We start from the raw sequence: 24,971 nt of genomic DNA, 5'->3' as shown, positions 1-24,971 counted from the left end.
CCCCCAGGCCTTCAAAACAGCTGTTCACCACCACCTCTTATCTTCCCCCATCCAAAACCTCGATCTTTTCTACCCCCGTTAATCCATCCCAAACCCACCTCCTTCAAAATCTCTGCTTTCCTTCCTGAAAGTCCCTGTGGTGTCCATCTTGTATACCCCATGTTCCCCGCCCCATCCCTCTCCCTTCCCCAGATCTCCTCATGTCTCTGTTCCCCACTATTTTGTCCTTCCCACTCTCACCCCTCTTGTCTCATGCCCCCCTTGCTATACGTTATGTGTTAGCTGTAATACGAGCCTCGACATTTGAGACAAAAATAAAGAATTAAAATTTTTTTTTCTGTAACTTGTCATAATGAAGCCATGTTCCAAGTTTCAGTTGGATATGTCAAAGGGTGTGTGAAAAAAAGTTCTGAAAAACCACAGGTGGGACGGACGGACGGACAGCAAACCGATGGTCCTCTCCAATTAAACCAGCAGGACAAATAATTGTGGACAGAACAAATGCACCTCACACTGTATTGGACAACAATAAATCAAGCAAGTTTGTGGATGGGTATTAAAGAGGATATTTTAGAACCAGACACAACAGGGCAAGCATATTATAACAACCGTGTTATACTCGATCTCATGATATGTAATTCTGTTTTGATCAGATCATTGGAAGGAATGATCAGCTTTGGAGAAGGCTCATCAAAGAACAATCAAAAAGTTTTAATGACAGGTTTGAATGATGAGATGGAGAGAAGAAGAGGATGAGAAGACGTGGAGAAGACGTGGAGAAGAGTTGGTGGGGTTTGGGGGGGGGGAGGATGGGAGGATGGGAAATGGAGGGGCGGATTACAAAGAGGAAGAGGAGGAAGACGTTACAATGGAGATGATAAGAAAAAAATATCAAGAAAAACAAATATTGTTCAGTGGACAGAAAACCTCCATCGTGGTCATCGCCCATTCCATCCCAAACCCATTGACCCGCAGCTTCACAGTCTGCGCTCCGGACTCACCTTTCTTCTCAGCGCGGTAGGGATTTAACATGTCGAAGCTCACGTATTTGTCCATGTTTTCAAACACGCATTCATACAGTAGTAGATGAGCCTGAGAGGCAAGGTATGCCTTCACTTTGAGAGACAGAATACTGTTTTCATCTTCACTGTTTTCATTCTTTTCACCGTTTTCATCTGTGAGAATCACAAAAACAATCAATTTGGGAGCATCAATAAACATGCACATGGTTAAGGTGAGAGATAAAAAGAGCAAGAGTGTGAACCACCACTCATAAGAAGAAAATACAGCTGCATCACTCTCTGCTGATATGGAACAGGTTAGTGGCTGGCATATTAAATGGAGCATGTCATTCAATCATGAATAATCTCATATCTTCTGTCTTCGACAGATACATTTGTTTCACCCACAATGTGCCAGATAGACTGCTCTCTCCTTCCCTCTGCATCCATTTCTGCAGCAGATACTCTTTCTTATTGTGATCGTAACAATGGTATTGTCTTCAGCAAATAATTGCTGTCTCACGTAAGAACAGTAACACTTGTGGTCCACTCGACGAGGCAGGATTTCTACTGCATTTTATCACCTGGTACTACATTTTCATTAAGATTCCTCAGTCTGACAGGATGGCAGAGAGGTACGCACACTCTCCTCTAAGCTGTCTTGCCTGGGTTCGAATCCCAACCTCGCAGAAAACTGTCATCTAGGTGTTTCACAGGGTGATTTGTCAGTGCATGTGCTATCCCTTGGATGGATGTTAAACTGGTCTGTCAGCATTCGTTGGTGGACGTCAAAGACCTCACGGTGTCTTTCGAGAAGATCAGCGAGCTATCATTGGCACCTTGAACAAATTACGAATTCCTGCTCCAACCAACAGAGGGCACTGTTTCAGGGGCACAGCCCCACCCACAGCCTTGTGCTGTAAATGAACGAAGAGCAAGAAGATTAAAATTCCTGCATGCTCTCTCATCATCATCATCTCTCACCATAATCATCTCTCACCATCATATTAGCGGGTGCTGTCACCGATCCAGATGTTGGCTATTATGGCGCCGCATTCAAATATTTATTGAGTCCCCCAAAGCAGCTCACCTATTCCATCATCTTGTGTGTTCATTTTATTACTTGCCTTCCTCTTCTTCAATCAATCCGACCAGTCAGTGCTGTCGGACCCCGACATTCGTGGATTTGCCATTCGCGGAGCGCCCGTATTTGCGGTGACCTGCTTCTACATTTGCGACTCTGTGCTTCGTGTATTGGCAGTATTTGCGGATTCAAAAAACACATATTCCACCAGCCACACATACAGCAGCTGTGCTTATGCAAAAAACATATCTTCCATGAGCAGCACGTATGACCTGCTTCTACATTCACAGCCCGACGCGTCACGCTTTCAGGGTTTTTCATGGGCAGATAAAAATTTTGAAAAACGAGTGGCGCTAGCACAAGTGATGTGGGTGCCGCTACAAGTGATGTGCTGAGCACTGCGGGTACGAGTGGCCCCAGTCAATTCTGCGCAAGCAGGGGATGGTTTGACCACTTCAAGAAGCGGACAATCTCCACAATGCCAAACTACAGGAGAGCGTGCCTCCGTGGAGCATGAGGCGGCTAAAACGTTCGCTGCTCAACTCTCGCAACTCATCGAGGAATCTCTTCTCTTCTGCACAAAAGCAAAACAGGACTGCATATCAAAGCCCATGATGCTCACAAGAGCCAGGAAAAAACACACTGCCCATGTTTGTTTGTTTTTGGGGGGGGGGGGCAACTGGAAGGTGTGGGTAACTGCAACATTTTTCATGGACTGTTTCCACAACTGTTTCGTCTCTCAGGTGGAGAGGTATCTGACGGAAAAAAAAGAACCTTGTGTTCAAGGTTCTCCTGCTTATCGATAACACCAATCGCCACTCCGGGGACCTGAATGGGGCTCTCCCAAAGGTCAAGGTAATCTTCCTGCCGCCCAACACCACCTGGATGACCAGCTGCTCTACCAAGGACTAATTTCCACTTTCAAAACATACTTTACCCACCGCACCTTTCACCACCTTTTGGATGCGACGGACTCTGACCCAGAGCTCACTGTTGAGCAGTGTTGGAAACAGTTCAACATAGCCCACTGCATCGGTGCCATCAAAGAGTTGCTGAACGAAGTGAGAGCCTCCATCATCAACGCCTGTTTGCAAAACCTGTGGCCACAGGCAGTGAATAACTTCACAGGCTTTCCCCGCCAACAAAGAGGAGAGGCATTAAATTTCTGGTTTGGCATGGCAGGTGGGAGAGGAAGGCTTTGACGACATGGATCCTGAGGAGTTGGATGATCTTATCGCCTCGCATGCAGAGGAGGAGTTAGATGCCATTACCAAGGTTTCTGAGGAGGAGGACAGTGATGAGGAGGAAGAGGTGCCGAGGTCCAATTAAATGGTCAAGTGCCGAGGTGAGGTGCTGTGGGACACGCGGGCAATTGCTGACAGGCTGTAAGACGCCGATGCGGTCATGGAGCGTTACTTCAAGTTCAAGAGGGGGTTGGATGATGTGATGCTTCCATACAAGGAGCAACATCAAAACCTCACCTGCATCGGCTTCAGTACCCTCACCTACATTCCTTTCGGTGCAAGACTCAACAGCACCCTCACCTGCATCGTCTTCAGAGGTGTTCAATTAGTTCACTGGATTTTAATTCATCATCATTTGAAAAGTTGTGCTTGTAGAAATAAACAATTTGAGTGTGCTGTGAGTTTGAAAGTCTGTTTGTGTTGGTGTGTTTTGTGTTACGTGAAAAGCAGAAATGATTCCGAATATCTCTCAACATTTGGTTGAAAAAAATTGGTTGCCTCACTAACCCTAACCTGAAGAGGAAATGCATTCAGAAAGAACAGCACTCAGTGGAGCGCATACCTCTGCCAGGATGAACAGTTTACATTTGGTATCCCACCAAAAGGTCGGATCTGGATCCAAACCTGAACCAAAGTCTAATCGGCTTGTTCTTGTCACCGACCAACTCATACACCAAGTTTTGTCAGAATTCGTCCACAACTTTTTGAGATATCGTGCTGTACATCGTTTTTGGTCCAATCTCACAATGGTGAAGAATCACAAAAAATTCCAATACCCAGAACTGGATCTTCACCAAAATCTAATCAATTCGTCCTTGCCACACACTTAACCTGTCCAACAAATTCCATCCGAATCTGTCCACAACTTTTTGAGATATCCTGCTCACAGACAAACAGACAAACAAACAGACCGTGGTGAAGACATAACCTCCATCCATAACTTTCAGTGGAGAAGGTAATAAGTTGCTTTGCCAAGACTACACAAAAAGTTCAAAAGGAAATGATTGGCATTGACTTCTGATGGTATGTTAAAGATACATGTGTTTCGACCAAGAGAATGGAAGTTATTGCCGTCATCCCTAACGATTCACTGATTCCTGTTCAAACCTGTAAAATTGCAAGCGCAAAATGTGAACCTGCAAGCTAAACTATTAAAGCTGCGATTGTGAAGGAAGGAGGTGAAAAGCAGGTAAAACGTCGCCATGGTATTGCTTCAGGATCAAAACAAAATGTTTGGAGCGTGCACGAGAAAAGTTGCTGCTGTGAGAGCAAAGTAATCTGGGTCTCCGTGATCAGGAAGCCACGAACCGAGCAGCCACCACCGGCAAGTAAAAACATGTATTATAAAAACACCAACAACCTTTTACAGGTCCTTAAATATCCCAACACATGCAAAATATGCATAACCGAGACACGGCATTCATTTTGTGAAAAGCATTTAATCCTCAACAACTCTCACACCTCACCTGTTGGTGGTTCTTGCGGAAAAGATGCTTTTCCCACTTGGGGCTTTGAATTCCTGAAGAAAAAGAATGAAAAAAGAGATTTTGTAAAACTGCACTTACAAAAATGTTACAAATAAAATGAAATGGCAGAATGAAAATACAGTCAGGTCAGTGATCATGAAACCGCATCAGTTTGTGATGGGCACGCGGGCAGATAACTCGGAACCCGACATGTCTATAAAAAGACCACCGACGCCATCAACAACACTCACTTCTGGCTGGATCTGGACGCCACTTCTCTCTCCAAGTTTCCAGTTTTCCCTTCCTTTGGATTTGTGTCTGTCTCCATCTGCACCACGTGAATCCTCCGGACCCACCATTCCTCCCCACACCGAAGTCTCTCTCTCTATTTTGTCCCTCAACCCTGCTGTTATTCCCTCCTCTTTTTACTGTTCCATTTATTACGATTGGTCATGACCTGTTCTATTTTCCAGCTCTTCCACGAGCCTCGACTTTGTATCCAAAAAATATTAAATAATATAAAATAAACCAAGAAAGGCACTCTCAATGATCTGTCACCCTTCATGTTAAGTACCAGGATGACCGTTAATATCTGGGTCCAGATTCCAATCCAGGCTTGACAGGTCAAAGGAGAGTGTGAGCACATTGAGGTACCCCAACCCCACAACCCCTAATCGATGGTACAGAAAACCATAAAGGAGTAAAATGTGATTGAGATGCGATGGGGTGAGGTTTCATCCTTCTCTCGAAAAGGAAAATCATTTTACATGTTTGTGTGTTTCACGTCAAGACATCCTGAAGGGATATTTGTTTCATTACTTACGTGGAATTTCTGGCAGCGCCACGTTTCCACATAGTTTTAAATCTTCTGAACTTTTTCCTGAGGAGAAAAGGATTGAAAAGTCAATTTGTTACACACTTTGTGAGGAAGATGCATCCAAAAAAACGAGCTTCAATGTAACGTATTTACTTGAGCCAATTCCACAGGGAGACTTTCTGGGCTGAAGGCGATGGTGTTGCTTCATTCACAAAAACATCTGATGAATCTTGAGACCGATTCATCTTTGCTTTCCTGAAAAAGAACAAAACTCTTCAATCCACAACCGAGTAAAAAATTGCTAAACCAGATATCACACACATTCTCCATTTAAACAAATCTTTCCTTCAACTCATTTGCACTCCAATGGATCATTCCTCCACTCAACACACAAAAAACAACAAAACACGAGAGCGAGGTGGATGACACGACATCGTAAATGCCCACGCTTCCCACCGAAAGCAAGGTTGAAAGATGGGAAAAGACTCCACCAAGATTGATGTCAAATTTTCCGTTTAACCCTTTGAACCCGAGCGGCTGTTTTTGCAGCCGTGATTCAACCCTCCATACAGCCGAGCGGCGGGTTTACTGGCCACTATTCAAACCTCCATACACCCGAGCGGCGGGTTTACCGGCCACTATTCAAACCTCCATACAGCCGAGCGGTGGGTTTACCGGCCACTATTCAAACCTCCATACACCCGAGCGGCGGGTTTACCGGCCACTATTCAAACCTCCATACACCCGAGCGGTGGGTTTACCGGCCACTATTCAAACCTCCATACACCCGAGCGGCGGGTTTACCGGCCACTATTCAAACCTCCATACACCCGAGCGGCGGGATTGCCGGCCACTATTCAAACCTCCATACACCCGAGCGGCGGGATTGCCGGCCACTATTCAAACCTCCATACACCCGAGCGGCGGGATTGCCGGCCACTATTCAAACCTCCATACAGCCGAGCGGCGGGATTGCCGGCCACTATTCAAACCTCCATACAGCCGAGAGGCGGGATTGCCGGCCACTATTCAAACCTCCATACACCCGAGTGGCGGGTTTACCGGCCACTATTCAAACCTCCATACACCCGAGCGGCGGGTTTACCGGCCACTATTCAAACCTCCATATAGCCGAGCGGGGGGTTTACCAGCCACTATTCAAACCTCCATCCCACCCGAGTGGCGGGTTTACCGGCCACTATTCAAACCTCCATACAGCCGAGCGACGGGTTTACGGCCACCATTCAAACCTCCATACACCCGAACGGCGGGTTTACCGGCCACTATTTAAACCTCCATGCAGGCGAGCGGCGGGTTTACCGGCCACTATTCAAACCTCCATACACCCGAGCGGTGGGTTTACCGGCCACTATTTAAACCTCCATGCAGGCGAGCTCAAGAGGTGCACAAGCCACGCCTTCAAACCGCGTCACTCAGGGTGACGGGGTTTAAGAGCCACGCCTTCAAACCTCCATAGACCCGAGCAGCCAGATTTCTCTGCAGGGAGCCGAAAATCCAAGGAGCTCAGTGTTCAAAGGGCTAAAATGTTTCTGCTTTGACTCCTGTGACCCAAAGTCCCCACCCTCGAAGGAATGAACCAGGGGACAAATCCAAAAATCGTTACACATTTCATGAGTCCCTAATGTTGATTGCATGTCCAACGTGACTTCACAAAGATGTTTAGAAATGTGCCCGTCATTGCATTTTTTGTAATCTCACCTTTTGAACCCACCCCAGGGGCTCAGGGGCCAAAAATGATCGTCTTGCATAGTCTTGCCATGTGGTGATCATAACTATCAAGTTTGGTGGAGTTATACACAACTGTTTATGAGGAGAGAGAAGTCCTTCATACTCCGTCTGTCCTTTATACCATGGAGACCCCTTTTCAGACTCCTCAAACCTTCAGACCTTTATACCCCTGAAGTCCCTTGACTCCCATTTGACCCCTTTGACCTGGTCACTCACTCTTCATACCCTTTCGACATGCTAGACAGCCTTAAACCCCTTTTAGACTAATTGGATCCTTGACCATTTACCGCTTTTGACCCTTGAGACATCTTCAAAATCTTTTCGACCCCTTAGACATTTATATCCTTTTGAGATTATACCCTTGAGAGTTTAGACCCAAACTACTATTGGAACGTACCCTTTAGACCATGTGGAACCTTTTCGACGCACACCACACAAACGTGGGAGAGGGAGAGGGAGAGGGAGAGGGAGAGGGAGAGGGAGAGGGAGAGGGAGAGGGAGAGGGAGAGGGAGAGTGAAGAGGGAGAGGGAGAGGGAGAGGGAGAGGGAGAGGGAGAGGGAGAGGGAGAGGGAGAGGGAGAGGGAGAGGGAGAGGGAGAGGGAGAGGGAGAGGGAGAGAGAGAGAGAGAGAGAGAGAGAGAGAGAGAGAGAGAGAGAGAGAGAGAGAGAGAGAGAGAGAGAGAGAGATAGGGGGTGGTGGAGAGAGAGGGGGAGAGTGAAGAGGGAGAGAGAGAGGGGGGAGAGTGAAGATGTGGAAAGGAAAGGAGAGAGGTGTTTGGGTGCGAGGAAGGGTGTGGGAGCAAGGATGGGTGGGGGGAATGAAAGACTGAGGTGAGAGGAAGGGAAGGCAGACGTGTGGTGGAGCGTTAATTGTGATTCATTCTGTTTCATCAAAATGATTCTGAACAGAATAACAGTGAAGATGGAAACAAAATAACATCTGAAATCCATTTTCTACCAGTCATACTATAAACATGGTCCGGAGACAAACTCCCATCTGGACACTTCCGGAGATACACTCCCGTCCAGAGACAAACACCACCCGGACACGTCTGGAGCCAAGCTGTCCGGAGACAAATACCGCTCAGACACGTCAGGAGAGAAACCCCGCCCAGACATAACCACTGTCTGGATATTCTAAAGACAGAGACAGACAGATAGACAGAGAGAGGGAAGGGGAGAGTGAGAGAAGTGTGAGATGAGGGTGCTGAACTGAATGGGAGGGGGGTAGAGCAAGGATCAGATGAAAAGAGAGACGGGTGGGGGTAGGGGAGTTAACAGATTTCATTTGAAACACACACACACACACACACACACACACACACACACACACACACACACACACACACACACACACACACACACACACACACACACACACACACACACACACACACACAAGTGGAGATAACATTGCACAAAGCAGTTGTTTCCCTGCATATTATGGATCAAATATTTGATGCAAGCAAATACAACCTGTTGCTTCACTGATTGGAATATCAAAGGGGGAGGGGGGAAGGGAGGAGAAGGAGAGATGGAGGGAGAGGGTGGAGAGAGGGACAGGGTCGTGGGGAAGGGAAAAGGGTGTTCTGGACATGCGTTTGACAGGATGACTTGAGGGAAAGCAGTGGGGACAGGGGGACGATCCCATTATATGAACATTGCAGGATTGAACGAAATTGGGTGTGTTTAAACAGCACGTTCAAACGGGTCATACTAAGCAATGCATGGACACTGCCCAGAGACGTCCGTGTAGTGTGGAGGAGCTTTGGGAGGAAGCAAGCATGCAGGGGGGGGGAGGGGAAATAGTATGAGGAGAGGGAAAGGAGAGAACAGCGTGATGGAAGTGGTGGGAAGGCAGCGTGGGGAGGAAAAGTGGGGGGGGGGTGGCCGAGTGAGGGACAGGAGAGGGGATGGGAAGGTAGCATGAGGTGAAGGGAGGGGGAGGCAGTGCGACACAGAGTGAGGGGAGGCAGCGTGGGGTGGGGGGGGGGGGGTAGAAGCAATGGGAGGAGAAGCAATGGGGGTGGTGGTGAGGAAGAGTGAGGGAACGGGAGACCGATTCCTTATTGTTTCCCTGAAAAAGAACAATACTCTTTAATCCACAACGAAGTGAGTCCAAATGTGCTAAACCAGATATCATACTCTATCTCCATTGAAACAAATATTCCCTTGAAATCATTTGCACAGCAATGGATCCTTCACCCAACACCACATAAAACAACAAAATACGAGAGTGAAGTCGATGTGACACGTCATCGTAAATCCCCACGCTTCCCATCAAAATCAAGGTTTAAATTAGGGAAAACGTTCCACCAAGATTGACCAAATATCAAATTCTGAGTTTAAAAATTTCCCGTTTTGACCCCTGTGACCCCAAGTCCTTCCTCCATACTTCATACGTCCCCCAATGTTGATCACATGTACAAGGTTTCATGAAGAAATGCTTAAAATGTTCCCGTAGTTGAATTTTTTGGTTTTGACCTTCTCACCTCATCAGGTTAGTGAGAGGAATGATACTGTATGAATGATACAGCTTCTTGCCATGTGATGATCATAACGACCAAGTTTGGTGAATTTCTCTCCAACCGTTTAGGAGATAGAGTGATGGATGGACAGACAGACAGACGGAGCCGATTACAAAAAAAGCGTGTGGATAATTAGTAAATAAATTGATTAATTTAATTAATGCGGCTCCCAGCGCTGGCAAATGATTCATTAGCATGACGTCCTTTGATTGGACGGCCCTTAAATTGATGTATCACCCCTCAGGTAAATCAACAGGGTCCAACATGACCATTTACATCAGGGTCAAGATTCAAAGGTAACCCCCCAACCCTCCAACCAGGGTGAGGTTTAACCCTCTCTCACCAAGTGTTTCCACCGAAGGTGAGCAGACGATGTGTTTTCACCCCTGTTGCTGTCTGGAAAACACAATATCTCAAAAAAGTTGTGGCCGTATTCGGACCAAACGAGGTGGATGAGTTGGGTGTGTGACAAGGACGAATTAATTCGATTTTGATGAAGATCCAGATCCGACTATGAGAATTATTTTAGCGATTTTTCACCGTTGAGAGATCGGGCCAAACTAAACAGCAAGGTGTCCCTGCCTCGGGCCTGGTTTGAGGCTCTGCGAGCCACCTTGGAGTCTGACAAGAGACAGAAATGGTCCACGAGCTGCAGGCTGCCTGGAATTCAGCAGCAAGTAGAGTGTTGTTGTTGTTGTTGTTGGTGTTCGGGTGGTGCAAATAAACGACACTTGCGCCTGCTCCAGGGCCGAGGCCATCCTGCCAGCGCACTGAGCCTGAACTCGTGATGAAAAGAGAAAATCAATTCAATGTTGTGGGAAAACCCACGGGAAATACCTTTGTCGTCTTTTCCTCAAGAATCAAAACATCTTCATGGATAAAATAAATCCCTGGTTAATCCTGAAGAAGATAAAGCTCGGAATTCTCAAACTCCCCATCTTCACGGTTTTCCGTCTGCAGCGAACTCATTCAGAACAGGTTGCTCAGACAACGCGGTTAATGTGACATGACCGCCTCATTGTTACGTCAAACATTGTCGTCAATAAAGTGCCCCCCCCCTTCCGTCTCATTCGCAAGTGCCCCTCGCAAGACTGAGTGGCTTCCCTTCGCATACCCTTCGGAGGAATGCGCTCTCCCGAGAGCCCTTCGACTTTCCCTCTTTCCCTCTCCCTCGTACTTTGTAGCCGCTTCTAACACAATAAATCCGTTGGAGAAGTTGTCACAAGAGGATCGAGTCGAATTCAAGTGCTTCCTTGATCGAGGGGTACATGGACATTAGCTGCACATGTGGGCCAGGCTTGTGAATGTGCTCTTGAGATCAGTCCATCATTTACCCAACACCTCATCACCCTTGCTCTCTCCCCAGGAAGTAAATGCACAAACTAAAAACAAGTGGTTCTCTCACTTTATGGTTCTTTACATAGAAGGCACTCACATTGATCTGTTATCTTTCATAAAAAGCACCAGGATGACTGTTTATATCTGGGTCCGGATTCCAACCCAGGCGAGACAGGTCAGAGGAGAGTGCGAGCACCTCGAGATACCCCAACCCGACAACCCCTAATCTATGGTACAGAAAACAATAATTGAGAAAAATGCGATTGAGATACAGTGGGGTAAGGTTTAATCCTTCTCTCGAAAAGGAAAATCATTTTTCTTGTTTGTGCGTTTCACCTCAAGACATCCTGAAGGGATATTTTTTCCATTACTTACGTGGAACGTTCAGCAGCCCGACGCTTCCCCATCCTTTTAAGTTTTCTGAACCCATTCCTAAGGAGAAAAGGATTGAAAAGTCAATTTGTTACACACTTTGTGAGGAAGACCCATACAAAAACACGATCATCAATGTAACGTATTTACTTTAGGCGCTTCCAGAAGGAGACTTTCTTGACTGGAGTCCACGGTGTTGGTTCGTTCATCGAAACCTCTGATGAACCCAATGGCTCATTCACAGAAACGTCGAGTGAACCCAATCGCACGTTCACAGAAACGTCGAGTGAACACAATAGCTCGTTCATAGAAATATCTGATGAATCTTCACACCAATTCATCTTCGCGTCCCTGAAAAAGAACAATACTCTTCAATCCAGAACTAAATACAAATTTGCTCCACCAGATATCATACACATTCTCCATTGATACAAATCTTTCCTTCAACTCATTTTCACCACAATAGATCATTCCTTCACTCAACACCACATAAAACAACAAAACATGAGAGTGAGGTTGATGTCACGCCATCGTAAATCCCCACGCTTCGCACCGAAAGCAAGGTTGAAAGATGGGAAAACATTCCACCAAGATTGATGTCAAATTTTCCGTTTAACTCTTTGAACCCGAGCGGCGGGTTTACCGGCCACTATTCAAACCTCCATACACCTGAGCGGTGGGTTTACCGGACACGATTCAAACCTCCATACACCTGAGCGGTGGGTTTACCGGCCACTATTCAAACCTCCATACATCGGAGCGGTGGGTTTACCGGCCACGATTCAAACCTCCATACATCGGAGTGGTGGGTTTACCGGCCACTATTCAAACTTCCATACACCCGAGCGGTGGGTTTACCGGCCACTATTCAAACCTCCATACACCCGAGCGGTGGGTTTACCGGCCACTATTCAAACTTCCATACACCCGAGCGGTGGGTTTACCGGCCACTATTCAAACTTCCATACACCCGAGCGGTGGGTTTACCGGCCACTATTCAAACTTCCATACACCTGAGCGGTGGGTTTACCGGCCACGATTCAAACCTCCATACATCGGAGTGGTGGGTTTACCGGCCACTATTCAAACCTCCATACACCCGAGCGGTGGGTTTACCGGCCACTATTCAAACTTCCATACACCCGAGCGGTGGATTTACCGGCCACTATTCAAACTTCCATACACCTGAGCGGTGGGTTTACCGGACACTATTCAAACTTCCATACACCCGAGCGGTGGATTTACCGGCCACTATTCAAACCTTCATACACCCCAGCGGTGGGTTTACAGGACATGATTCAAACCTCCATACACACGAATGGTGGGTTGACCGGCCACTATTCAAACCTCCATACACCCGAGCGGTGGGTTTACCGGACACGATTCAAACCTCCATACACACGAATGGTGGGTTTACCGGCCACTATTCAAACTTCCATACAACTGAGCGGCGGGTTTACCGGCCACTATTCAAACCTCCATACACCCGAGCGGTGGGTTTACCGGCCACTATTCAAACTTCCATACAACTGAGCGGTGGGTTTACCAGCCACTATTCAAACCTCCATACATCGGAGTGGTGGGTTTACCGGCCACTATTCAAACCTCCATACACCCGAGCGGTGGGTTTACCGGCCACTATTCAAACCTCCATACACCCGAGTGGTGGGTTTACCGGCCACTATTCAAACTTCCATATACCCGAGCGGTGGGTTTACCGGCCACTATTCAAACTTCCATACAACTGAGCGGTGGGTTTACCAGCCACTATTCAAACCTCCATACATCGGAGTGGTGGGTTTACCGGCCACTATTCAAACCTCCATACACCCGAGCGGTGGGTTTACCGGCCACTATTCAAACCTCCATACACCCGAGTGGTGGGTTTACCGGCCACTATTCAAACTTCCATATACCCGAGCGGTGGGTTTACCGGCCACTATTCAAACTTCCATACAACTGAGCGGTGGGTTTACCAGCCACTATTCAAACCTCCATACATCGGAGTGGTGGGTTTACCGGCCACTATTCAAACCTCCATACACCCGAGCGGTGGGTTTACCGGCCACTATTCAAACCTCCATACACCCGAGTGGTGGGTTTACCGGCCACTATTCAAACTTCCATACATCGGAGTGGTGGGTTTACCGGCCACTATTCAAACCTCCATATACCCGAGCGGTGGGTTTACCGGCCACTATTCAAACTTCCATACATCAGAGTGGTGGGTTTACCGGCCACTATTCAAACTTCCATACATCGGAGTGGCGGGTTTACCGGCCACTATTCAAACCTCCATATACCCGAGCGGTGGGTTTACCGGCCACTATTCAAACCTCCAGACACCCGAATGGTGGGTTGACCGGCCACTATTCAAACTTCCATACACCTGAGCGGTGGGTTTACCGGCCACTATTCAAACCTCCATACACCCGAGCGGCGGGTTTACCGGCCACTATTCAAACCTCCATACAGCCGAGCGGTGGGTTTACCGGCCACTATTCAAACTTCCATACATCGGAGTGGTGGGTTTACCGGCCACAATTCAAACCTCCATACACCCGAATGGTGGGTTTGCCGGCCACGACTCAAACCTCCATATACCCGAATGGTGGGTTTGCCGGCCACGATTCAAACCTCCATACAACCGAGCGGCGGGTATTCCGGCCACTATTCAAACTTCCATACACCCGAGCGGTGGGTTTACCGGCCACTATTCAAACTTGCATACACCCGAGCGGTGGGTTTACCGGCCACTATTCAAACTTCCATACATCGGAGTGGTGGGTCGACCGGCCACTATTCAAACCTCCATACACCCGAGCGGTGGTTTTACCGGCCACTATTCAAACTTCCATACAGCCGAGCGGTGGGTTTACCGGCCACGATTCAAACCTCCATACAGCCGAGCGGTGGGATTACCGGCCACTATTCAAACCTCCATACATCGGAGCGGTGGGTTTACCGGCCACTATTCAAACCTCCAAACAGCCGAGCGGTGGGTTTACCGGCCACTATTCAAACCTCCATACATCGGAGCGGTGGGTTTACCGGCCACTATTCAAACCTCCATACAGCCGAGCGGTGGGTTTACCGGCCACTATTCAAACCTCCAAACAGCCGAGCGGTGGGTTTACCGGCCACTATTCAAACCTCCATTCACCAGAGTGGTGGGTTTACCGGCCACTATTCAAACCTCCATACAGCCGAGTGGTGGGTTTACCCATTTGAACTTCCATTCACCCGCCATCACGTGGTAACTTCTTCAGGTTAGTCCAGGTGTGCAGCTTTACCAATTCCCGACTTACACACAGGTGGACTGATTGAACGATGTGTTAACAAATTAAACTCAATGAAACTCCACACTCAGGAATACAGTACAGGCATCAATAAATCTCCGTGCTGTGTCCCTGCCTCGGGCCTGGTTTAGGCTCTTCGAGCCCCTTGGAGTCGGACAAGACACAGAAACGGATCATCATCTGCAGGCTGCTTGGAATTCAGCAGCAACTACAGTGTTGTTGTTGTTCGAGTGGTGAAAATAAACTAAACTTGCGCCTGCTCCGGGGCCTAGGCCATCCTGCCAGCGCACTGAGCCTGTACTCGTGATGAAAAGATAAAATCAATCAACGTTGTGGGAAAACCCGCGGGAAATACCTTTGTCGTCTTTTACTGAACAATCGAAACATCTGGATGGATAAAATAAATCCTTGGTTAATCCTGAAGAGGATAAAGTTCGGAATTCTCAAACGCGCCATCTTAACGGTTTTCCGTTCACAGCGAACTCAGTCAGAACAGGTTGCCAAGACAACGCGTTGTTGTGATATGACCGCGTCATTGTGACGCCAAACGTGTCGTCACTCAAATACCCTCCCCCCCCTCAATGACAATGACGAGTTGAAGTGCAGTAATTATCGTAGAATCGAACTCGTGTCGGTGAGGAGAAAACACCAGAACGTTCGATCCGTGATTGTTTCCCTCGGGGCGGGACACACGTGATCGTGATTAAACCCTCTTCATGAAATATTTTATTAAATGTAAAACTTCCATTATCAACGTCCTGATGATGACTCTGTGTGTCTGGTGTGTTCCCTTGGATGATCGAATCTCTCATTTATTTCAAAAAATCTTCATATTTCACTGATAAACCTGACGGTGTGTTCAGTGCAGTGTTGTGTTGTATGACGTCATGACGTAGCGAGGTTCTGCGCATAATAATCGGGTCCTTCACTGAAACATGGACATGAAGGGGAGGGAGAGGAGAGGGAGTGGGGAAGGAGAGGGAAAGGGGAGGGAGTGGGGAGGGAGAGGGAAAGGGGAAGGAGAGGGGAGGGAGAGGGAAAGGGGAGGCAAAGGGGAGGGGAAGGGGAGGAAGTGTGAGGGGAGGGAAAGGGGAGGGAGTGTGAGGGGAGGGAAAGGGGAGGGAGTGTGAGGGGAGGGAAAGGGGAGGGAGTGTGAGGGGAGGGAAAGGGGAGGGAGTGTGAGGGGAAGGAAAGGGGAGGGAGTGTGAGAGGAGGGAAACGGGAGGGAGTGTGAGGGGAGGGAAAGGGGAGGGAGTGTGAGGGGACGGAAAGGGGAGGGAGTGTGAGGGGAGGGAAAGGGGAGGGAGTGTGAGGGGAGGGAAATGGGAGGGAGTGTGAGGGGAGGGAAAGGGAGGGAGTGTGAGCGGAGGGTAAGGGGAGGGAGTGTGAGGGGAGGGTAAGGGGAGGGAGTGTGAGGGGAGGGAAAGGGGAGGGAAAGGAGAGGGAAAGGGGAGGGGTGAGGGGAGGGAAAGGGGAGGGTAAGGGGAGGGAGTGTGAGTGGAGGGAAAGGGGAGGGGAAGGGGAGGGAGTGTGAGGGGAGGGGAAGGGGAGGGAAAGGAGAGGGGAAGGGGAGGGAAACGAGATGGAAAGGGGAGGGGTGAGGGGAGGGAAAGGGGAAGGTGAGGGGAGGGAAAGGGGAGGGGTGAGGGGAGGGAGTGTGACGGGTGAGCGGACGAACAGGGGAAGGGTGAGGAGAGGGAAAGGGGAGAGGTGTGAGGGGATGGAAAGGGGAGGGGTGAGGCGAGAGAATGTGAGCGGTGAGGGAGGGAAAACGGAGGGGTGAAGAGAGGGAAAAGGGGACGAGTGAGGGGAGGGAGAGGGAAGGAGTAAGGAGAGCGAAAGGGGAGGAGCGTGATGGCAGGGAACGTGAGACCGATTCCTCATTGTTTCCCTGAAAAAGAACAATACTCTTTTATCCACAACTTTGTGAGTCCAAATGTGATAAACCAGATATCCGACACAATCTCCATTTGTACAAACATTCCCTTCAAATCACTTGCACGACAATGGATCCTTCACCCAACACGACATAAAACAACAAAACACGAGAGCGAGGTTGATGTGGCACGCCATCGTAAATCCCTACGCTTCACACCAAAATCAAGGTTTAAATTTGGGAAAACGTTCCACCAAGATTGACCAAATATCAAATTCTGAGTTGAAAAATTTTCTGTTTTGACTCCTGTGACCCCAAGTCCTTCCTCCATACTTCATACTGTGACTGATTTGGAAACCTTTTGAACACAAACAGCCAGAGTCCCAGTATTTCAGTTATTTCAATAAGTATGTGTATCGTTAGAATCCATCACCGATGTCAAATCGGAATTTCGTGTGTGCGCTGTGAGTTATTTTCTCTGCAGGTTTAATACATCTACTACAACAACAACAACAACAACAACAGCAGCAACAACAACAACAACAACAGTGGCACCGTCCCTCACTCAACCTGGCGCCATTGCCCACGTGTTTTTGGCTTGGGGCATGGGCGGAGCCTCCATCGCCTCAGATTGAGACTCCGCCCCGAGGAAGGGCACAGAGCGTTTCCTCCAGCCAATGAGCGAAGGGCGAGCATCGCACGCGTGCCCCAGCCAATGGGAGGCCAGCGTGCCGAAAGCTACTGCGGAGCCTCTTCGGGGGGAGGGCCTCCGAGACGCCTTGACACACCCCCCAAGATGCCTCGTCCAATCAGGACGCTGACCACCTCAGGGCTGGCTCCGCCTAAGCCAGATGGAGTGTTCGGCCCGCCCAATGAGGGGCGGCCACTAGTCACCCCACAACCCCACGTCCAATCCGGAGGCGAGTCCCTCAGGGCGGTACCCTCGACCCGCGGGGAAGGGACAGGAGAAGGGAAGGGTCATCGTCATAAAAAAGGGGAAGAAGGAGAAGGGAAGGTCCACCCGGTCTTGAAAAAAAGGGAAGAAGGAGAAGGAGAAGAAGCCTCGTCTTGCCTGCTAGCGTTCTCATCTACCCGCGGGTGCTCGTCTCATCTGGTCCGTTCCTGTGCTGGCTGGCGTCCATTGCGTCATTGCTGGTCCCTGGTGCTTGTTGCTGTGTTGTGGCGGTGGGTTCGAGTCCCGCCACCCGACAAGCTCGACCAGACCGCACGAGGCGGACAGGTGCAAGAATAGGCTCCTGCCCTCAGCCCGCCTTTCCCTCCTGAGCTGAAGGGCTAAATAAAGGCCACGGCCATCATTTCTTTGGGTGTGCGTGTGGCGCCAGTCTTTTAAGTAGAAATGTTAAGTGATTTTCACTCACTGCACATTGCCTGCATTTCTTTTATTCGGATAACTCTGCTCTTTGTGTGCTCCCCTGCCCGATTATTGTTGATAAATAAACCCCTGTGTTAAATGTTCCAGTTCGTTGTCCGTGTTTTCTTTCATTGGCCTAGCATGGTGTGGGTTTGAGAAATAGTGAGACCGTCAGTGCCGTAAGTTGTCATTGGGTCCGACGGACTCTGGTAATTCCGCTCAGTTACACTGGACCAAGGTCGTTAGAGCGACCCGGTTCGACAGAGTCCGTTGAGTGTGTGACTTCCCCGGTAATTTGACGACGTGGGTACTTAGGTGTATTGAAATTGGGCTATTTACCATATCCCACGCCGTCAGAGAATTGGCGATCAAGGTCTTAAAGTGACCCGTGACCTTTCGGACTTGTCTGAAACACACGACCTAAATTCCGGATGTTCGGTGGGAGACGACTCCACTGCTCCACCCACCAGTCGTTTATCGCCACCGAACCCCGGCCCACAACAATACGTCCCCCAATGTTGATCACATGGACAAGGTTTCATGAAGAAATGTTTAAAATGTTCCCGTAATTGAATTTTTTGGTGTTTGACCTTCTCACCTCATCAGGATTGTGCTTAGAATGATATTGTACTCACAGCTTCTTGCCATGTTGATGATCATAACTACCAAGTTTGGCGAATTTCTTTCTCACCGTTTCGGAGAGAGAGTGATGAACGGGCAGACAGACAGACAGACGGAGCCGATTACAATAAAGTGTGTGGATAATTAGTAAGTAAATTGATTAATTTAATTAATGAGGCTCCCAGCACTGGCAAATGATTCATTAATTATCGCGACGTCCTTTGATTGGACGGCCCTTAAATTGATCTATCACCCTTCAGGTAAATCAACAGGGTCCAACATGACCATTTACATCAGGCTCAAGATTCAAAGGTAACCGGCAAACCCCCCAACCAGGGTGAGGTTTAACCCTCTCACCAATTGTTTCCACCGAAGGTGAGCGGACGTTGTGTTTTCACCCCTGTTGTTGTCTGTGAACACGATATCTCAAAAAGTTGCGGCCGGATTCGGACGAAACGAGGTGAATGAGTTGGGTGAGTGAGAAGGACGAATTAATTCGATTTTGGTGAAGATCCGGATCCAAATCCGACGATGAGAATTATTGAAGTGATTTTTCACTGTTGAGAGATCGGGCAAAACTAAACAAGGTGTCCCTGACTCGGGCCTGGTTTGAGGCTCTTCGAGCCCCTTGGAGTCGGACAAGACACAGAAACGGATCACCATCTGCAGGCTGCTTGGAATTCAGCAGCAACTGCAGTGTTGTTGTTGTTGTTGTTGCTGTTGTTCGAGTGGTGAAAATAAACTAAACTTGCGCCTGCTCCAGGGCCTAGGCCATCCTGCCAGCGCACTGAGCCTGCACTCGTGATGAAAAGATAAAATCAATCAACATTGTGGGAAAACCCGCGGGAAATACCTTTGTCGTCTTTTCCTCAAGAATCGAAACATCTTCATGGATAAAATAAATCCCTGGTTAATCCTGAAGAAGATAAAGTTCGGAATTCTCAAGCGCCCAATATTCACGGTTGTCCGTTCACAGCGAACTCAGTCAGAACAGGTTGCCAAGACAACGCGTTGTTGTGATATGACCGCGTCATTGTGACGTCAAACGTTGCCGTCCCTCAAGAGCCACCCCCCCCGCACCCCCGGTCTCCTTCACAACGGGGAGTTTAAGTACAGTTCCAATTCATCGAGTCAAACTCGTGTCGACTCTGTGTGTGTCTGGTGTGTTTCCTTCGATGATCGAATCTCCCATTTATTTCAAAAAATCTTCATATTTTCCCGTTAAACCTGACGGTGTGTTCAGTGCAACGTTGTGTTGGATGACGTCACCACGTAGGGAGGGTCTGCGCATGCGTCTGCGTGTTAACACGTTTATATCATGTACATGTCGAGCACACTGTAATTTTCAACCATTTCATGGAGAAACATTAATTGTGTACCTAATATATAGACTGCGACCAACGACCACAACTCGACAGTGGAGCATCGCAGAGGGTCGTGCGACGGCTCTTCACATTCGGAGGAGTCTCTCGTACACTGTGGACCCTGGTCTTGCCCCCTCATAGAACCGTTTCTTTGTCAGCACGAAATGTGAATATCTCATCTTTGGCCTTTTCAGTACAAATTATTCACAAGTCGAAAATCGATATATCGATTAATGATCGATCTATATCTATCGATCCATTTATATTGTGTGATAGAGGAGTGAATCAAACTACTGTATTTATGATCAATGAAAACTGCAATGTCGGGATGACGAACCACAGTCAGACAAAATGCAGACACGTATGATGTACAACGTGGACATAAGTACTTACGTTACCAATCGCTAAACCGTGATTTTCGCTTCGTGAGCGCAGAGTAACAATGTATTCATCCAGTCTCAAGGCAAACAATGACCTGCACTGAGAAATGTTCAAAATAATTAGTGTGGATACCTTACCAAATCCATACTCTCACTAGTACCTTACACAATCCATACTCTCACTAGTACCTTACACAATCCATACTCTCACTACTACCTTACACAATCCATACTCTCACTAGTACCTTACCCAATCCATACTCTCACGAGTACCTTACACAATCCATACTCTCACTAGTACCTTACACAATCCATACTCTCACTAGTACCTGACACAATCCATACTCTCACTAGTACCTTACACAATCCATACTCTCACTAGTACCTTACACAATCCATACTCTCACTAGTACCTGACACAATCCATACTCTCACTAGTACCTTACCCAATCCATACTCTCACGAGTACCTTACACAATCCATACTCTCACTAGTACCTTACACAATCCATACTCTCACTAGTACCTTACCCGATCCATACTCTCACGAGTACCTTACACAATCCATACTCTGGCTAGTACCTTACACAATCCATACTCTCACTACTACCTTACACAATCCATACTCTCACTACTACCTTACACAATCCATACTCTCACTGCCTTACACACTCCATACTCTCACTACTACCTTACACAATCCATACTCTCACGAGTACCTTACACAATCCATACCCTCACTAGTACCTTACACAAAGCATACTCTCACTACTACCTTACACAATCTATACTCTTACTAATACCTCACACAATCCATACTCTCACTAGTACCTTACACAATCCATACTCTCACTAGTACCTTACACAATCCATACTCTCACTAGTACCTTACACAATCCATACTCTCACTACTACCTTACACAATCCATACTCTCACTTGTACCTTACACAATCCATACTCTCACTAGTACCTTACCCAATCCATACTCTCACGAGTACCTTACACAATCCATACTCTCACTAGTACCTTACACAATCCATACTCTCACTAGTACCTTACCCAATCCATACTCTCACGAGTACCTTACACAATCCATACTCTCACTAGTACCTTACCCGATCCATACTCTCACGAGTACCTTACACAATCCATACTCTGGCTAGTACCTTACACAATCCATACTCTCACTACTACCTTACACAATCCATACTCTCACTACTACCTTACACAATCCATACTCTCACTTGTACCTTACACAATCCATACTCTCACTAGTACCTTACACAATCCATACTCTCACGAGTACCTCACACAATCCATACTCTCACGAGTACCTTTCACAATCCATACTCTCACGAGTACCTTACACAATCCATACTCTCACTAGTACCTTACCCAATCAATACTCTCACGAGTACCTTACACAATCAATACTCTCACTAGTACCTTACACAATCCATACTCTCACGAGTACCTCACACAATCCATACTCTCACTAGGACCTTACACAATCCATACTCTCACTAGTACCTTACACAATCCATACTCTCACTAGTACCTTGCACAATCCAAACTCTTACTAGTACCTTACACAATCCATACTCTCACGTACCTCACACAATCCATACTCTCACTAGTACCTTACACAATCCATACTCTCACTCGTACCTTACACAATCCATACTCTCACTAGTACCTGACACAATCCATACTCTCACGAGTACCTTACCCAATCCATACTCTCACGAGTACCTTACACAATCCATACTCTCACTAGTACCTTACACAATCCATACTCTCACTCGTACCTTACACAATCCATACTCTCACTAGTACCTGACACAATCCATACTCTCACGAGTACCTTACCCAATCCATACTCTCACGAGTACCTTACACAATCCATACTCTCACTAGTACCTTACACAATCCATACTCTCACTACTACCTTACACAATCCATACTCTCACGAGTACCTTACCCAATCCATACTCTCACGAGTACCTTACACAATCCATACTCTCACTAGTACCTTACACAATCCATACTCTCACGAGTACCTCACACAATCCATACTCTCACTAGGACCTTACACAATCCATACTCTCACTAGTACCTTACACAATCCATACTCTCACGAGTACCTTACACAATCCATACTCTCACGAGTACCTCACACAATCCATACTCTCACTAGTACCTTACACAATCCATACTCTCACTAGTACCTTACACAATCCATACTCTCACTAGTACCTTACACAATCCATACTCTCACGAGTACCTTACACAATCGAACACACACACACACACACACACACACACACACACACACACACACACACACACACACACACACACACACACACACACACACACACACACACTGCTGGAATTATAGATAAATGAAGGAGAACATTAAGTCCTGGGATTGTCCGATGTCGTGTTTTTGGTTGTTTTATTTTTTTACCTTTTCCATGGTCTGGAGAACTGAAAAGTGATCCCTGCCTCAATGAGCTGAACAAACCAAGTTTTGGAGCCAAATCGACTTTTTAGTGAAGATACTCCGACTTTAGTTTTGTCCGGAGCACATGGGGAGGCCATTGTTTTCCGTGCCATCCCGACATGGAGAGGCCATTGTTTTCCGTGTCATCCCGACATGGGGAGGCCATTGTTTTCCGTGCCATCCCCACATGGGGAGGCCATTGTTTTCCGTGCCATCCCGACATGGAGAGGCCATTGTTTTCCGTGCCATCCCGACATGGGGAGGCCATTGTTTACCGTGCCATCCCGACATGGGGAGGCCATTGTTTTCCGTGCCATCTCCACATGGGGAGGCCATTGTTTTCCGTGCCATCCCGACATGGGGAGGCCATTGTTTACCGTGCCATCCCGACATGGGGAGGCCATTGTTACCGTGCCATCCCTACATGGGGAGGCCATTGTTTTCCGTGCCATCCCCACATGGGGAGGCCATTGTTTTCCGTGCCATCCCGACATGGGGAGGCCATTGTTTTCCGTGCCATCCCCACATGGGGAGGCCATTGTTTTCCGTGCCATCCCCACATGGGGAGGCCATTGTTTTCCGTGCCATCCCCACATGGGGATTGGCTGTGTGAGGTTATGTGCAATGTGATTGGCTGTGTGAGAAGGTTATGTGCAATGTGATTGGCTGTGTGAGAATTCTATGTGCAATGTGATTGGCTGCTGGCATTTTTGGTATAGGTTTATTAAAAGCTGTTATTCGAAAGCCGATTCCATATTTGACAATTGGAAATGACGGCTTCAATAATTGTGTCGAAATCTGAAGTGAAATCGGGAAAAAAAAATAGGAAAGTTCGACTTTTTCCTCACCGGATGTGATATAATTAAATAATATGGACCGCGGACCTGAGGTAAAATGGCTCCAAGATTCATTTTTCAAAACATGGAATCGCAGTTTGTTTTATTAACAGTTTGATTGTTTTATTTTTATTAACAGTGCGTTATTAATCTACAACCTCGGCCGACGGCAAGACTGAGGTGCCCACCACTCGCCTCTAAGCTGTCTATCCTGGGTTTGAATCTCGACCCAGATATAAAATGTCATCCTCGTGTGTCACAGACTAGGTGAATCATCAATGTGTGTGTGTTGTCCCTTCAATGGACGTTAAACTGGGCTGTCTTCCCACATTAATTGATCTACGTTGAAGATCCCCACGGTGTCCTTCACGAATAGTGGGCGAGCTATCGCCGGCACCGCGCCCAAATTACAAATTCTTGCCCGAGCTGCTGTTGGGAAGGCGATGACAAACCACCCAATCTGAGTGGGGGAGGGGGGAGAGAAGAGGAGGAGAGTGGAGGGTGGGAGAGATAAGGGTATTGGGAGGATTGGGGGGGGGGAGAAAGAAGTTTCCTTCTGTATCCATCCTGTCCGCCCCATTCCTCCTGACCCCATTGCTTGTCCAATTCTCCCTCTGTTTTGTCCTTCAACTTCACTGTTGGTGTCCCGCCCACCCCCTTGCCCTCACGACTGTTCCTTTTGTCCTGTTTGATCCTGATCCGTTCAGTGTACTCGTACTTGCTCTTCCACAAATCTCGACTATGCATACCAAAAAAAATAGAACGCCACTCGAGACAGTGATCGGCTGGATCTGGAACCGGACCTGAACCAAAATCGAATATCGTTTTTGGACCAATCTCTCAATGGTGAAGAACACTTAAGAAATCCTAGTATCCGAATCTGGATGTTCATCAAAATCGAACCAATTTGTCCTTGTCACACACTCAACTTGCCCACCAAGTTTCATCCTAATCCATCCATAACCTTTTGAGATATGTTGCTCACAGACAGACAGGGGTGAAAACATAACCTCCGTCCACCTTCAGTGGTGCAGGTAACCAGTTAAACATCAAACCAAACCAACATCATGCCAAGGAAGTTGATATGTATATTGTCAAAGTGTGCTGTGCAAGACTGC

At 47.7% G+C, this 24,971-nt stretch overlaps 2 protein-coding genes across 7 annotated transcripts in view; one reads left to right on the top strand and one right to left on the bottom strand.

The window, feature by feature from the left end:
• The window catches only part of LOC147009182 (uncharacterized), a 31,534-nt gene extending 11,792 nt beyond the window's left edge, over nt 1-19,742 (bottom strand). The window contains exons 1-7 of one of the 2 annotated variants that reach the window (XM_085861675.1): nt 19,621-19,742; nt 11,750-11,950; nt 11,603-11,659; nt 5,766-5,867; nt 5,619-5,675; nt 4,796-4,848; nt 1,002-1,175 (exon numbers count right to left, since the gene is read on the bottom strand). In XM_085861675.1, coding sequence (XP_085717801.1) covers nt 1,002-1,175; nt 4,796-4,848; nt 5,619-5,675; nt 5,766-5,867; nt 11,603-11,659; nt 11,750-11,950; nt 19,621-19,658 — 682 coding nt within the window. In that variant the 5' untranslated portion in view covers nt 19,659-19,742. Of the gene's footprint in view, nt 1-1,001; nt 1,176-4,795; nt 4,849-5,618; nt 5,676-5,765; nt 5,868-11,602; nt 11,660-11,749; nt 11,951-15,253; nt 15,668-19,620 lie in introns of those variants that run through there. The other variant, XM_085861674.1, reaches the window with a different exon arrangement.
• Nucleotides 19,743-20,081: 339 nt separating this feature from the next.
• GGACT (gamma-glutamylamine cyclotransferase) overlaps nt 20,082-24,971 on the top strand; it is a 121,299-nt gene continuing 116,409 nt past the window's right edge. For 3 of the 5 annotated variants that reach the window (XM_085863143.1, XM_085863137.1, XM_085863140.1), the window contains exon 1: nt 20,082-20,297. The gene's annotated coding sequence lies outside the window, so the exon portion shown is untranslated. The remainder of the gene's footprint in view (nt 20,298-24,971) is intronic. The other 2 variants (XM_085863142.1, XM_085863141.1) reach the window with 2 other exon arrangements.

The sequence above is a fragment of the Eptatretus burgeri genome, chromosome 17, assembly GCF_056783735.1.
Source record: "Eptatretus burgeri isolate ZD-2024b chromosome 17, Ebu_testis_v1, whole genome shotgun sequence".
Taxonomy (NCBI): Eukaryota; Metazoa; Chordata; class Myxini; order Myxiniformes; family Myxinidae; genus Eptatretus; species Eptatretus burgeri.
Note: the sequence above shows the minus strand (reverse complement) of the source record. Positions and strands in the feature narration are given on the sequence as shown.